The sequence below is a fragment of the Thermobia domestica genome, chromosome 13 (assembly GCF_964235325.1).
Source record: "Thermobia domestica chromosome 13, izTheDome1.hap1.1, whole genome shotgun sequence".
Taxonomy (NCBI): Eukaryota; Metazoa; Arthropoda; class Insecta; order Zygentoma; family Lepismatidae; genus Thermobia; species Thermobia domestica.
Window position 1 is genome coordinate 188,304,203 of NC_137466.1, and position 15,743 is coordinate 188,319,945.

Genomic DNA, 15,743 nt, shown 5'->3' on the forward strand with positions numbered 1-15,743 from the left:
GCGTTACTTTTAGGTCCGAAACTTTGAATATGTGAAAAAATCTTATTACTTCAATTTTCTGTATTATTATTATTATTATTATTATTATTATTATTATTATTATTATTATTATTATTATTATTATTATTATTACACGTTCTGAAACGCTTTACGTAAATGCAAAGACAAATTTTTACTTGACAGCTATATGAACATTTTCATATAATGTAACATCAACTAAAATGCCATACTGCGTTACTCGTAGCGATGGGCACGAGCAAGTTCGAGCGAGTTTTCTTTGAAACTCGACTCGACTAGAAACAGAGATCTTTGAGCTCGACCCGAGAACTTGGCTCGAAACATTTCCTTCAACTCGACTCGAATTCGGGTCGAGTTTCGAGTATTCTCTTCAAGTATGTTATATAGACAATATAATTATTATCAATGATACTACTACTACAACTTTTATATTATTATTATTATTATTATTATTATTATTATTATTATTATTATTATTATTATTATTATTAGTTATAACAACACTGTGTATAAACATGAAAGATACGCAATTTGTATTTGAATACTGAAAAAGTAGTTGATTGCCAACCTCGGTAGTCGTGAAGTCTAGAATTCAAGGACATTGTTCACGAGCTTCTGAATTTGGGTTGAGGATCTAGGTTGAGTATTCGGGCTCGACCCAAACATTGTTAAAAATTATAGGGCACTGGCCAAATATATTCAAAACTGCTTGGCCCGGGTTTTAGAACTATTAACGACTCGAGCAGCTCGGCTCACAGCTCATTCACTATCGACCCGAACCGAGAAGTGAGCCGAGCCAACAGCTCACCCGACCGAGTCGGCTAGAGAACTCGGTTTAGTTGAGTAGAACCGAGCAGATGGTTCATCCCAACCAAGCCAGCTCGAGCCGATAGTTCACCCAAGCCAGCTGGCTCGGGCCATCGGCTCAGTTAAGCCGAGCCGAGCTGAGCTTGTTATAAAATATCTTGTGGTCTTGCTATCGAGACGAGACGAGATGCGAGCAGTGTGCCCTCTCGTGAGAAACACTAAAAGTATTCCATATTACTGCTTAGCTTATATTTCTCATGGCTTTCGCTTTCCAGTGTAATCAGGTCATGATTTCAAAACGAGTTAAAACGAGCGAGCCATTTATCAAACTCGACGCAAAAAACAGTGAATCAGTTCTGAACTCGATCTGTGACTCGACTCAAAACTCGACTTCAATTCGAGTCGAGTTTTAGCTTGACTCGTACCCATCCGTATGAGTTAAAAAGAAATGGTTGCTTGTTACTATTCTGCTAAACTAATTATGTAATAATTACAATGTTGTTATGTAAAATTAAAAGAACAGAATATAGAGAAACATTACACTACAACTAATAAAATAAGAACACATGAACTGGGGATGAATCAAAACTTGCCAGTAACTCTAAAATCGATACATGCTTTTTAAAGCTAGTTGTTCCAAACTTTATAATCAAGGGAACTGGACTCTAGGATAGGCAAACTGATCTGAAAGAACTCCAATATTACATACCATCAACAAACTATTTTCTAGTATCGGTAGTAAAGTAGGTCTGCTCATCAGTCAGATTCATATTAACCCCTTACTGTATATCGTTAATTATGGCACCCTAGATGTTGATAAATATTTCCCACCGGGGCACTACTTTCCTTTTAAATTCTGTCCACCATCATCTTCAACTTTTTTTAAAAAAGTATTCTTTCAAATGTTCGAACGATAAAATATTTTCGTTATTCATTTTTATTAAAACAACGCCAATCAAAGTAAAATAGAGTACCGGTACCATTGCACTCGTAGTTCACTCACTGAATATATTGATTTGGATCTGTCAAAATCCAGGACAAAATCTTCCAGGTGCTTGCAATTAGTACACGTGATTTCCGTGAGGCTGTCCTCATCTTCCAAAAACAGCAAGTGGCACTATGATGTTATCTGTTTCTTTATGTGCCGGTGACTGACTGTGTCACTGACATCGTTCATGCTCCATTACTCCATTCTGAGAAATTCACTTACAGGAAAGAAACATTTGTTTCCGAATATATATATATATATATATATATATTGTAGTTACTCATCCGAAATGTAACGCGAAAAAAGTAACGCGTTACAAGCAACACGTTACTTGCGTTACGTTACTCCCCAAGACTGCTTTGCCCATTGCAATTTCTCTAGAAAGTGGGGGAACTCCACATATATTTTCTGGAAGTGAGGTGATTGCGTCCTCCCGCTTTTCCCCTCACTTTTACCCCTGGCTATGTCAAATGTTTTATTTTGCATTATCCTCGTTAATACGCATACTATCCATCCGTCGTTAACGCTCCTACTCTCTGCGGGCACCCCTTGCTGTGTTCCTGCCCTAACTCGGTTAGATAGCACTCTCGATTTTAGTGGCAACCTAGCACAAGTTGGTTAGTATTTCTTGTACAGTCATTTTCTCTGATATTTATATACGTAAATATCATCGTAAAGTGCAAATTGTGTCCATGAGTGCAACTCGTACCCTAAGAAATCTTCTAGGACTCTGCGAGTGAATTTCATTATGAAATAAATGATTATAACAGGATAGCAGATATTAGGATATCACATAGTCATTTCCACACATATCACATCAGTTTGCACGTATATTGTTAATCTGTACGAAGTTATTTCAAAATGCACCAGCTAACAACAGTCCAGAAAGTCTTAGAGAATATTTTAAAGTAAGAAAAGAGAAAGAACTAAAGTCTAATTCACATAATGAAGTTGAACGTTATGATTAATAAAATTTAGACCTCTATGTAGCTGTAACTTTCCACTGACAATTATTGGAGTTGTGGATCAGGTTTACTAGTGGAAATTATTAACAGCGACTTCAAATGCTGATGTTAATTTTGATCTGTAAATATATTTTGTATAATTCATTTTGGATATTTTTCTCATTTCCGAAAGTGGAAAGAATGGCACGAGCAAATAAATATATGCAACTGATGGAACTGTGTGAGTGGAAAATTGTTATGAAATTCCAGTAATTATGAATTTAAATATTTTTCTTTAAAAATATAGATACACTACAAATCAATCATTTCTATTTGAAGTTCTGGGGTAAGCGGCTTCTATGTCGGCGTTAAAAGGATTTTGAACACTCTTGTCATTTGCAATTCCATCAAAATCTAAGAAAAGATACTCTAAATTTATTTTAAAAGGATCCAAAGGAAATTACAAAATCTACCGGAAATGGAGTCTCAGTTGGTTAACCTAATGTTCGGCATGTATTAAAATGTGTGAAACATTTTTTTAAAATTGGGATTGAAACTAGTGGCGCATTCTGAAAATCTGAACGTGTTTAACTAGAATTAAGGTAATTAGAATATTTACCATGCAACATTTGTTCATAGTCTACATATTATATTTTGATTGTTTATAGCACATGCATAAAGACGGTCTTCGCAACAATCATGTATCTACTATAAATTGTAAAATAAGCATTTTAACTAACATTAAAAAGGCTGAACTCAGGAAAAACCCGAAGAGATATATCTTATATATACAGTATATCACGATAATATAACTGGAAATTAGAATGCAGTTTTATACAATATAAATTTGAGATACTCTTTTGTAAGATTCTCCTGGCAACGTGCTCCCTGTACAGGCCTTGGATACTCTAAATCGTTTTTCTCCTTTCTTCTGAATAATATACAGTAGACACCAGGCTTTGTTCCAGAAAATTTTATCCGGGGATGGGGCAAAGTCAAACTGTGAGGATGTAGTGAGACACTATTTGGTAAAGGACGTTTCTTGTAATAGAACGACATGTATTGCTGTACATGTTATTTATCTTAGCTACGGGAGTAGAGGTGAAAAGCCCTCTCGAAAGTATGCCTGGAAAATACACTAGTGGCAATATTGCAACGAATCATCCTTATACCATCAGATTGTAGGTTTGTTAAAGTGAGTGAGTGGTTGGACCATAATCCATGAAGAACCTCTCTTGGCATCACATATAGTTTCAAGTATACTTATAAATAATATTTTCTTTAAAACAAAGACTCATATGATAAAATATTGCAGAACAATGCAATTGTATGTATAGAGTTTTCGACCAAGTTGAATATAGTTATCAGCTATTAACTAACTATAGTTATGACTATAGTTATGAATATACTAACTATAGTTATGAACTAACCAACTATAGTTATGAATATACTAACTATTAACTTAAACGAAGCTAACAAGCAATTTACCTTCAACTTCTTCTGCACACATGACATCACATTTCATAAAGCTTAAGTTTGTATCTCCAAAAGCAGTTTTTAATTCATTTGCACTTTTCGTACCTAGTTCTATATTACAGTCACTGGCAAAAACCTATGGAATGAATAAATGTGTCAAACCAAAATAACAAGAAAAATTAAAATAATACATCAACCATGATTTATGAACGAAGCTACTTTTTCCTTTGTTAACACTAATGATTGTAAGTCAAAAGTATATGAATTAAACTAATAATTTTGGATATCAAGTCATAAATATTTCTGTCAAAGCTATGTAGGCCTATGCTGAATATGAATAATGTATTGTGGAAACCACTGGTGGTTCCAGAGTTATATAAGAGGAAGTCACATCGACAGTGATGGTGAAACTATTTTTTTCGTGTTTACATTCAAAGGTAAAAATTTCAGAGATAAATTAAATTTAAAATAAAATTTAAGGTTTATTCTTTTTCCCTAAATGCTTGTAAAAAAATGTAAATTATCAAATGTTATTGAATTCCGAATTTGTAAAGTATGTTAAGGAAGTAGCTTTTTCCTTAATAATAATTTTATGTTGGCACCGCAAAGCAAAAATGGTCCATCGAAACTTCACTGCTGGGTTCTTGGCCTCAGACAAAGAGCAAAGGTAGCTACTTCTCCCATACTTGGAACAATATGAATCTTAGTACGCGAAGCAAAAGCACAGGTTCCTTCCTTCGAATGAAATAAATGTACAGAGTGTGTAAAATGAGATATCTGGGCATGGCTTAGAGCTCCATTCCGGTTTCTCATCTCCTGTCACAAGGTTGCACAGAACAGGAAATTTGCAGTCACAAATGAGAGTGTGATTATAATGTGCATAATTGGACACGTATCTCTACTGCATTCACATTGAAATGGGGAGCTAGGGACAACCCAGAGCAAGTAGACAGAGGGTCACTCCAAACATTGTCATGTTTATGCTGTTTCCAAATATTTTACTGACATCAATCAGACTTGCATACTTAATATTAAAATAACTACAATTTGTGTTCAATTGCTCTGCATTCATATAAGAAAATAAATACGGTATTCAATATATTTTTAAAAGTATTGTTCTTTGCATTAGTAATTGACTTTGTGCATGTATGATAGAGCCGCCACTGATTATCTGTTTAAATAAGGCATGCGTACAGCATTCTACAAGATCTGAACCTGTATTTCATTATGTGAGCTACGAAACCTATGATCATAACACTTTTTAGTCTATGAAAACTAAGTACAATTGATTCTTACATGTTAACTTACTTTAGCGCCAGACTGAAGCAAACATTTACAAAATGCATAACCTATTCCTTGTGCTGCTCCAGTTATGATGGCTATCTTTCCTTTCAGATCTGGTACATCATCTGACATCTGTCGGATGCTAAACCTAAAAGTAGTACAAGTAAATAATATTGATAAAAACGGAATGGAATACAACTTTTAACTTTATATAATTAAAATTTGGAAATACATTTTCTAACGAATTATATTACAGTAACTGATATTTCTTACATCTGTAACATTGTCTCCCATACAGAAAAAGCCAAGTTGTAGTATTTTAGATACTACGGAGTAGTAAACATGTATCCTACATTAAATATGGCTTCAAATTTCCCTTTTATCATAGTCTCCTTATAAAAATATTTAATTACCATTAAGCATTTGCTTACCTCTGTACGGGTAAACTTCTTAATCTTTTTAAAATCAACATTATCATATTCGGTTTCTTCAATATCACTAAACAATTACATCTTAATGTCAAAGCATAAGGACATTTAATTAGATTACGATAAAATTGTAATACAACCTCATAATTTCATCGTAACTGTGGGCTTGTGCATGTAAACAATAGAAACAATTTCTGCCAGTGCCTTCCCTCAAAGTTTGAACTTGGTTAAGTTTATATTTAATATGGTTGTGTTGAAATTAAGTTGGTTTAAAAAAGAAACAAAGAATTGAAAATTTATAATTAACACGACTATCAATAAAGATAAGTTGAAACAAATGTAAAATTCTTATCTTTAAACACTGGCGTCGTTAGCGTTTTAAATTTGCAGGGTTGGATGAATCAAAATCAAAATTTTCTTTCCGATAAAAGTTATATATACAAAGTAGTATAGTTTCTTTAAATATATTTGACTAAAATCTAGGCGTCCCCCTGATCCCCCGCTAATGACACCCATTACTTAAAAGATTACGTTACTAATAATGCAAATATCGGGATTGATTTAAATAAGTTAATGTGTTAACTGGCGAAGATAGCTGCCCTGAACTACAAGATTTACGAAGAAATTAACAGTGACACATGAAATGTTAATATAGGAGTGACAAAAAGGTAATAAAGATCATTAGTGTAATCTGATCAATTAGGGAGTAAAACGAAGTTAAATTCTAGACTATATGAGTTCGCGTGTTGATGTGATATTAGGTAAACAGGCAATAGAGCACAATATGGCAGTGTTTCAAAGCCAATGTCTTATTAACTAATCTAGAACGTGTTGCTGGAGCAATATAGGGAAATACGGAAATGTAGAGCCGAAACTAATAAGAGAGTAGTGGCATCTGAATTAAGTGTGGTGAAATGGGGTAAAATTTTGAGTGCTTTCCCATTTTGTGGTGGCATAAATTTGTAAAATCCACAGAAGAAATATATTACTTGATATTACAATAGGATTCTACATACATGTAATCAAAATATAGGGATCTTACCTTTTACATGTATAATAAGGCAGAAATACGAAATAATGGAAAGGGTGTTTTTACCACGTAGTACTCCATAAGAAAGACATGATAAAGTGGCAATTACAATTACACAGACAACACAGACAATTACACAGATTCACACTGATCTTCAAAATAGTTCACGCATCATTTTCTCTTTTGACCTGTCCTTTATAGGATTTTTGCGTTTTGGAGATACTGGCGATTTTCAGATGGCTCTTTGTCTCGTTGACCAACTTCTTAAGTCCAATATTGAGCCTGCTGGTTAAGAGTGATCTTTTCTTCTTGAATGCTTCTTTAGCTATGGCAATTCTTCACCTGATCTCTTTGGTGCAATAAGCGTCTCTCGTCAAAATACTTTCCAGATACTTGAAATTATCGACCTCTTCAAGTTCTCTTTGTTCCACTCTGATCTGTAAGGGCGTGTTTCCACGGGATATTCTCATGACTTTCGACTTTTCAATGTTAATTTCCATTCCATATAATTTTCCAGTGTCAATTATTTTGTCAATCATCTCCTGTAGTCCTCTTTTGGTTTTAACTATAACCATATCATCTTCATACCTGATCTTGTTAATGATCTGCCCTCCAATCTTGAAATCTCCAATTCCCATTAATGCTTCCTTCATTAATCATTCACTGTAAATGTTGAATAATTGGGGTGACAAACTACATCCTTGTCTGACTCCTCTTCCAGTCTCCACACTGTTGGTTTCTCCTTCATTCAAGCTCAACTTCACTCATTGTCCTATGTACAGGTTTTGAATGAGTCGTCGATATCTCCAGTTGACTCCGATTTCTTTAAGTATTTTCAGAAGTTTCGTCCAAATGACTCGGTCGAAAGCTTTTCGCCAGTCGATGAAGCACAAGCACAACTCTTCCTTTATATCAAGAATTCTTTCTGATATAGTTCTCATCAATCCAATAGCATCTCTGGTGCCTTTTCCTTTCCGGAATCCAAATTGATATTCTTCTAGCCTCTCATCCATCTTACTTTCCAGCCACCTTTTCTGTGCGATTATCTTTCCAGTGTGGAAAATCAGGCTAATGGTTCTGTGATCGCTACACTTCTTTGCTTGCTTTTTCTTGGGCAATGCAATCATTGTAACATCAAGAAAATCTTTTGGCCATTCTCCACTCAGGTAGATCTTGTTAATAAGTCAGTACTTTCATTGCATTGTCTCCTAATCTCTTGAGCAAATGTACTGCCATGATGTCGTCTTCAGTGGCCTTTCTCCTTCGCATATCTTTGATTGCTTGTACTCCTTCACTTTTCAATATACTGGGTCCTTTTTCATCATCATCCACCTCTTCCTCTGCTTCGATCGCAATACCTTTGGGTCGGTTCTTCTGATCATACAGATCTTTTATGTATTCCTCCCAAATGCTAAGGATTATTTGATGGTCAGTGGTTACATTACCTTGTTGATCTTCGATGCCAAACGCACGTATACTTTTGTTAGCTTTTCCTCCTAATTCCTGTGCTTTCTGGTACATCAGATCATATCTGCCGCGCCGTTGAAGTTCCATTATTTCTTCACATATTTGCTCCATGTACTTTTCTTTGGCTTTGTCTTCTCAATTCATTATTCAGCCTTCTGTATTCATTGATGTCCGTGTTTTTCGCCCTTCGTTCCTCCATCTTTTTAAGCATTGCTTCAGTTATCCATGTTTTTCTCGGTGCTCTTTCCATCCTGCCATTGTTATTGTGGAGTGTGTCAAGTAGCATCTGTTTAACTTTTCCCCAACTATTCTCTAAATTGTCAACCATATCGCCCATTACACAGAATTTTTCTTCAATCTCTTCTTTCACATCATCGTCGATATTTCTTAGCCGCTCCAAGTTCCATTTTCGATTTCTCCTCCCATTTTTCTTGATCGACTTTAACCAGGTTTGCACTTCCGCCACCAGGAGATTGTGATCCGAATCAATGTCCGCTCCTGGTAGTGTCTTCATGTTTCGTACACTATTCCTGAAACGTTGCTTCACAAGAATGTATTTACTAACCGATTTGGTAGCGTTTCTTATCTCCTGGACTTTTCCACGTGTACAGCTTGTTTTTTCTTTTCTTGAACCACGTGTTCATCACCACCAGATCATTCTGTTTACAGAAATCAATAAGCATTTAACCTCATTCGTTTCTTCTACCTAGTCCAAATGGTCCCACTACCTTATTCGCATTTCCTTCTCCTACTACGCTGTTGAAGTCTCCCATTACTATGATGTTGACCTTACCCTAGAGACCTGCACGGGCCGAATTTTTCGGCCCGAGCCCAATCCAGCCCGAACGCACCTAGGCCCGGCCCAGCCCGGGCCCGAAAAGTTTTGGAGATTTTCGGCCCCAGCCCGGCCCGGCCCGATAAGTTTTTTAAAATCCTTGGTCCTGCTCGGCCCGGGCCCGATAAATTTTAAAAGTTTCATTTTGTAACATTTTTCACAGGCACACTTCTTCAACATCTGCCTTTATTCTAATTATCAACGAAAGTCAATAATTTTTAAAGAATTGCAATTAATCGGCCCCAGTTCGGCCCAACCTAAAGAGAAATCAGTGTCGGCCCGCCCAAGCCCGGCCCGGACTTCGGCCTGGGTCCGTCCCGTGCAGATCTCTACCTTACCCTTTCCTTTTTGATGCAATATGTCACTAATCTAATCATACATTACTTCTACTTCGTTATCATCATGGTCGGTTGTTGGCATATACACTTGTATTATCACAATATCCACTGGTTTTGCATGTAGTTTTACAAACTTCAAGTGGTCACTGCAGCATTCCACTTTGGTTACACTTATTGCTACCTCGGTCTTCATTGCTATCGCGACACTATTCTCGGCGCCACCCGAATAATTAGTATATTTTGTAATTTCCAGACACTATCTCATCTTTCCCTGGCCATCTCACTTCATTCAAGTCCACTATGTTCACTTTACAATTGTTCATTTCCACTTTTAAATTTTCAAGTTTTTCCTCACATCATAGAGTTCGTGCGTTCCAGGTTCCCATGCTGAAATGAAAGTTATTATTTTCTCCTCTGACGATTCTTCCCGGAGTAGTTCCCACCCGGAAATCCTAACGGGGGACTATTTTACCTCCGGAATTTTTTACCTCAGGAAGAACCATCATATTTATTTATTTGGACTGTATGGTTCAGAGACTTGGACAATACGGAATTTAGAGAAGAAATATTTAGAGAGCTTCGAAATGTGGTGTTGGAGGAAGATGGAGAAGATAAAATGAACAGAGAGAGCAACAGACGAAAGTGTTTTAAAACGGATAGGAGAGAAGAGAACACTTCTAGCCACCATCCTTCGTAGAAAGGCCAATTGGATTGGACACATCTTGAGAAAAAATTGTCTTCTTCACACAGCCATAGAAGAAGATGGAAGGAAAGCGAGAAATAGGAAGAAGAAGAACACAACTGATCGATGATTTGAAAGATAGAAAAAAAATATTGGGACTTAAAAGAGAAAGCTGAAGATCGAGAAAAGTGGAAGAAACATTTCCAGGCCAAAATCTAACATTGGAAAAAATTCTCATTAGTCCCAGGACCTGCCTAAACGCAGAATACTTAATAATAATAATTTGTCTCGTTAGTTGTGGATCGTAGAGGAGACAGAATGTTTCATTTCCTGTTATTATCCGGTTCAGGAACGTTCCATCAGCGTCAGCACTTCTGATCGTTGGTCTTATGTCAGAATGCGTGGGATACGGTGCTGGGCGACATGTGACATGTCCAAGTCATCCGACACAGTGTTGTGACACCTACCATGGCTGATCCATACTGCTGCTGTGATTGCCATCTACCGATTGAGAACGGTTAACTCGCACAACCATTGCAATCTCTACGATTTTGCGTTTTGTTCGGGCTGTTGCTGGCCAACCTACTGGTTCATAATCATCTAAACTGTTTCCCTTCTCCGTAAACCGTTGGTGCCACTTAAACAACAGCACTGCAGCCCAGGGCGTTGTCACTTTACACTTGTCTGATTATCTGCAACGTTCCTGCAGCGGATTTGCCTAGTTTTTGGCAGAAATTGATGTCTGCTCGTTGCTCAAACTACGAGATTCTTGAAATCCGCCGCGGGGCAATCAACTTCTTTCACTCTATGCACAGACCTGCCTCTTGCTGTGTCGAGAGATGAACTTTCACTACATCCTCCAGGATATCAATTATCAGCTGTAAATATACCAGTAGCATCACACTGCGTTTAGTCCACGAACTTATTAACTGAAGATCGGTAGTATACATATACAGTATGGCGCTAAATTCGTTGTACAAAAGCAAAGGAGTGATTTCAGAGAGTAAAACAAACAAAAAAGTTCCAATAAACATTGGGCGAAAACCCCATCGTTTACGTGTTATACGCTGCCGAAATCATGAAAAATGAATTTTAAAGGTTCATAGCTCCAAAATTATGGGACCTACCCTGGTCGGGTCTAGACTTCACTTAGGAACTAGAATGTGCCCTATCCAAAAATGCGTGTTTCAGAATCCTGAGGTGCTTCCACAATTTTTATAGAGGGTGTTTGACTACGGGCCTATGATATAAAGTACTCTCCAACTACCTCCATAAAAATTGTTTCGTGATATGTGCAGGATTTATTGTAGACTTTATAAATGCTGGAATAAAAAATCCTCCATAAATCATTTTAGACACTACACATTGTTTTAAAATCGTGAGTAAACTATGTTTTAATTCCCTATTTTCTGGCCGTTAAGTTACTAAGTAGTCTGTGCTATTTATCTGTTTCTTTAGTTAGATAATTTAGACGACAATTCCACAGGGGTATATTCCCTTTCATGGAACATGGATGCATTGATGCTCCCCTCTTTAATTTTGGAAGGGGTACATAGGACTACCCTAAATTTTGGGAATTGCCAAAAACCAAAATTTGATAAATGTTATCTAGGATTCTAACATCTCTTTTCCTTCCATGTGTATAAACTTACCAAAAATTCGGTTTAGAGGTTTTTCATCTATTTCATCCTCTTTGATAAGGTCTTATTATCTTATTTGGTTATATGGGGGAATATAGGAGTCAATTCTCTTTTATAAAACTGGTACATTGATATGCTTCTCTAAATTTTTGGGATGGGATCAGAACCACTCCTTAAATTTGAGAATTGTCAAAAGATAACATTTGCTGAACGTCCTCTAGGATTTCAATATATACGACCGGAAATTTGGGTTGTCCTTACTTCCTTCTCTAGCCTTCAGTGCGAGCAGTCCCGGGTACTATTTCCGGTGAGGCACTCGGTCGAAAAATTGTACAAAGCTTTTTTCAGGTAAGCCATCCTGAATTAGGATTTCCTCGTTCATACTAGGCAAATGCCAGGATGGTACGTACCTAACATAGGTCCCAGGCCGCTTCCTTCCTTCCCTTTCCGCGGATAGTGTGATCGCCGACGGATATTATTTCTCATAAGTGACGGGTTCGCATAGTCATTGATGCAGAAAGCCAAAAAAATCTAAATTCTAAATCCTATTCTTACTTCTTTCCGTGGGTAAAAGTAAAAATTGGCAAATATTAGTAATACCACGTGTTCACCACGTGGTCGGTTTCTCACCTAAGTTATATTCTTTGATGAGCCCTTAACACGTTATATGGATGAGTCCTGCGGTCCATTCTCTTTTCAAAGTACATGAGTACATTGACGTTCCTTTCTTAAAATTTGGAATGGGCACATAGGACCATCTCTTAAATTTAGGAAGTCAAAAAATAGTATACGGTAATTGTTCCCTAGGATTTTAGTACCGTATATACTACGGTAAATTTTGAGTAGTTCTGATTCTATGGGTAAATAATTGCCAAAATATTTATATTACCATATGCTGGGTTATTGACCTAATTTATCCTCTTAGGTAAGATTTTATAATGTGGTTTTATGGGTGAGTACAGGATCAATTCTCTTTTCAGGGAAGTTAGGGACATTGATGCATTCCCCTTGAATTTTGGGAGTGGTACATTGTCCCACCCTTAAATTTGAGAACTGTCAAAAATAAAATTTGGTAAATGTTCTCTAGGACTAGAATATATAAAGGTAACCAAGAAAGTTCTGTCGCTTTTTTACCCACAATCTTGATATGTCACCTAAGACGTACCTGGAAGATCAAAAATAGACCCCATCAGCATCGACGACCTTCTGTCAATGTTTTGGAAGGCCATGGATTCAATCGCGGTAAAACTTGGTAGACCGTGAAGCGAAGAAGGTACAAAGTGCATTTTGCACCTTTACTAGGGATTTGAACTGGCGTCCTCTAAGATGATTGTCCAAGGAATGGAACAGGTGATAATCCGACGGTACAATGTCCGGGGAGTATGGTGAATGTAATAGTGTTTCCCATCCAAGGCGTAGAATGGTGTACCGGGTCATCCTAGCCACTTGAGGTTAGTGTTGTCCTATAATAGGAGGACCTTTTTGCGATTCAGAAGTGCTGACTCCAGAGTTTTGAGTTTTTCTTGACGACTACTTAACTGCTGACAGTACACAGTTGCATTGATGACCAGCTGGTACCAGTTCCCGATGCATGATGCCGCGAGCAGTCCACCAAACACACAGGAGGACCGTCTTCTGGTGCAATGCTGGTTTCGGCTAATTTGGAATCGGTTCATGGTATGCTAACCAATGATGACGGCGCTGTCAAGCTTCGTACAGGACCCACTTCTCATCACATGTCAACACCCTGTCCAGAAATTCCTCCTTCCTCAGACGAGACAGCAAAGAAACATAGATGTCTGCTCGCGTTACCTTCTGGCTCGGAGTCAAATCATGTGGGATCAATCGACCCAACTTGTAGTGTTTCCCAAGTTGATCGATGTGCTGCCGAATGGTTTCTCCACTTACACTGAATTGTAGTCCCAGTTCCTCACAGTCTTGCCACTGTTCGCCTCAATTGCTGCCTGAAAATCTTCATTTTGTACATGTGTGGGTCTTCCAGCACGTGGTGCATCTTCGAGTGTTTTGTCACCGTCCTTAAACTTGTTAAACCACCGCCCCACTATCTGCGTAGTCACGACACCCTCACCAAAGGCCTGGCATATCTTCCGCCCCGCTGCAGCGGCGTTTGATCCCAGTTTGAACACGTACAGCACATGCCCTTATGACGCTCTATGTCCTTTCGCAAGTTTATGTAGTAACCGAACTACTACAACCAGGTAGTATGTTGGATATACCAACACCAACAACTGACTTTCGCCTTATCTCCATTCATATTCAACTCATGGTGTGAGGCCCAATTGAACACGAGCCTCCCCAAAAAACGACAGAACTTTCTTCGCTACCTTTATATATTTCTGTAAATTTGATTAATAATGTTTGTTCTCTTTCATGAGTAAAAAATTGGCAAAAATTCAAACTTTGAAAGCTTTGATCTATTATGTCCTCTAATAAATTTCTCTAGTGTATTACAAGGTAACCAAAAAAAAAAAAAACTATTGCCATTTTCGACGTCCCATCTGCACATGCCTATCATTGATCGGGAATTATTTTGACCATAAACCTTCAGTAATACAGGCACGTTGCGCACATACAGTAGTCATAGCTTGTCCAGTCTCGAAGAGAAGTGAAGGTATAGAAGCAGCTTGTTCGTGTGTGTTTGTTGTATGACTGTTTGTTGCAAGTGTGTCAGCTGCCGCTTCAAGTCGCCGTGTACGCCAGTCATTTGGGGAGAATGCCGTGTACGAACGCACCGCCATGCATGAGTTACAGAACTTCCATTCGGAAGATGTGAGCCTTCCGGATCAACTTCACAGTGGACGACCATATGTGTTGAATGACGAGGTCTGAAAGCAGCCATCTAGAGGGACAGTGGTCTAACGTGTGATGAACTTGGACAAAGGTTTCATGTGTTCGCTGAAACAGTCAAACTGCACCTGTATGGGATAGGGAAGTGGTACAAGTTAAACAAATGTGTAAGCTACACATTGCTGGCAGCCAACAAAGAATAATGAGTGATAGCCTGTTTGTTCTTGCTCACTCGGCACCTAAACACTCTCATTTCTAATAGTTCCGTCGCTGATGACGAAACGTGGGTCCTCTATGACACTCCCAACCGTACCAGACATTGGTTGTCATCACGTGACCCAGTTCCTTACACGTGAAGACCACTTCTGCACTCACAAAAGGTTATGCTCTCTCTATGGTGGAATTATCGGCAAGTGGTGCATTATGAACTCGTTCCACCTGGTCAGACCATTATTGCTGACCTTTACTCTCAATGCAAAGGGTGCACTGTAGATAACGGTAGAAGGAGTCAGCATTGGTGAATCCCAACTTTGTGTTCCTGCACGACAGTACCAGGTCCCATGTGACAAAGAGGACCAGGGAGACCCTTCAACAACTTGGCTGGGAGACACTGTGCCACACACAATATTCGCTGGGCTTTGCGCCAACAGATTTCCACCTGTTTCATTCCCTCTACAACCACATCCGTAGAAGTTCCTTCGAAAAATCAGAGACATACGGAACGCACTCACGCACATCTTTGCATCCATCACAGCCAAATTTTATCACCAGAATATTGTGCAACTGAAGGAACGTTGGCAAAAGGTGTTGGATGCTGATGGAGCTTACTTTGAAGCCTAAACGTACGTACCGTCCACTGTATTGTTTTGTTTATCACTGCTCTAGAACAGCAAGAACCTTTTCAGGTTACCTTGTATATGTTTATACAGGTGAGTCCAGATACCAATTCTTATTTATAGAATATGGGTACATTAATGCTCTCCTTTTAAAAATTTGAG

At 38.0% G+C, this 15,743-nt stretch overlaps 1 protein-coding gene across 7 annotated transcripts in view; it reads right to left on the bottom strand.

The window, feature by feature from the left end:
- The window catches only part of LOC145668866 (uncharacterized), a 131,548-nt gene that overhangs the window by 104,854 nt on the left and 10,951 nt on the right, over positions 1–15,743 (bottom strand). For 3 of the 7 annotated variants that reach the window (XM_081737094.1, XM_081737091.1, XM_081737092.1), the window contains exons 1-3: positions 5,949–6,080; positions 5,542–5,665; positions 4,246–4,369 (exon numbers count right to left, since the gene is read on the bottom strand). In XM_081737094.1, the coding sequence (XP_081593220.1) occupies positions 4,246–4,369; positions 5,542–5,665; positions 5,949–5,995 (295 nt within the window). In that variant the 5' untranslated portion in view covers positions 5,996–6,080. Of the gene's footprint in view, positions 1–4,245; positions 4,370–5,541; positions 5,666–5,948; positions 6,081–15,743 lie in introns of those variants that run through there. The other 4 variants (XM_081737095.1, XM_081737096.1, XM_081737093.1 and 1 more) reach the window with 3 other exon arrangements.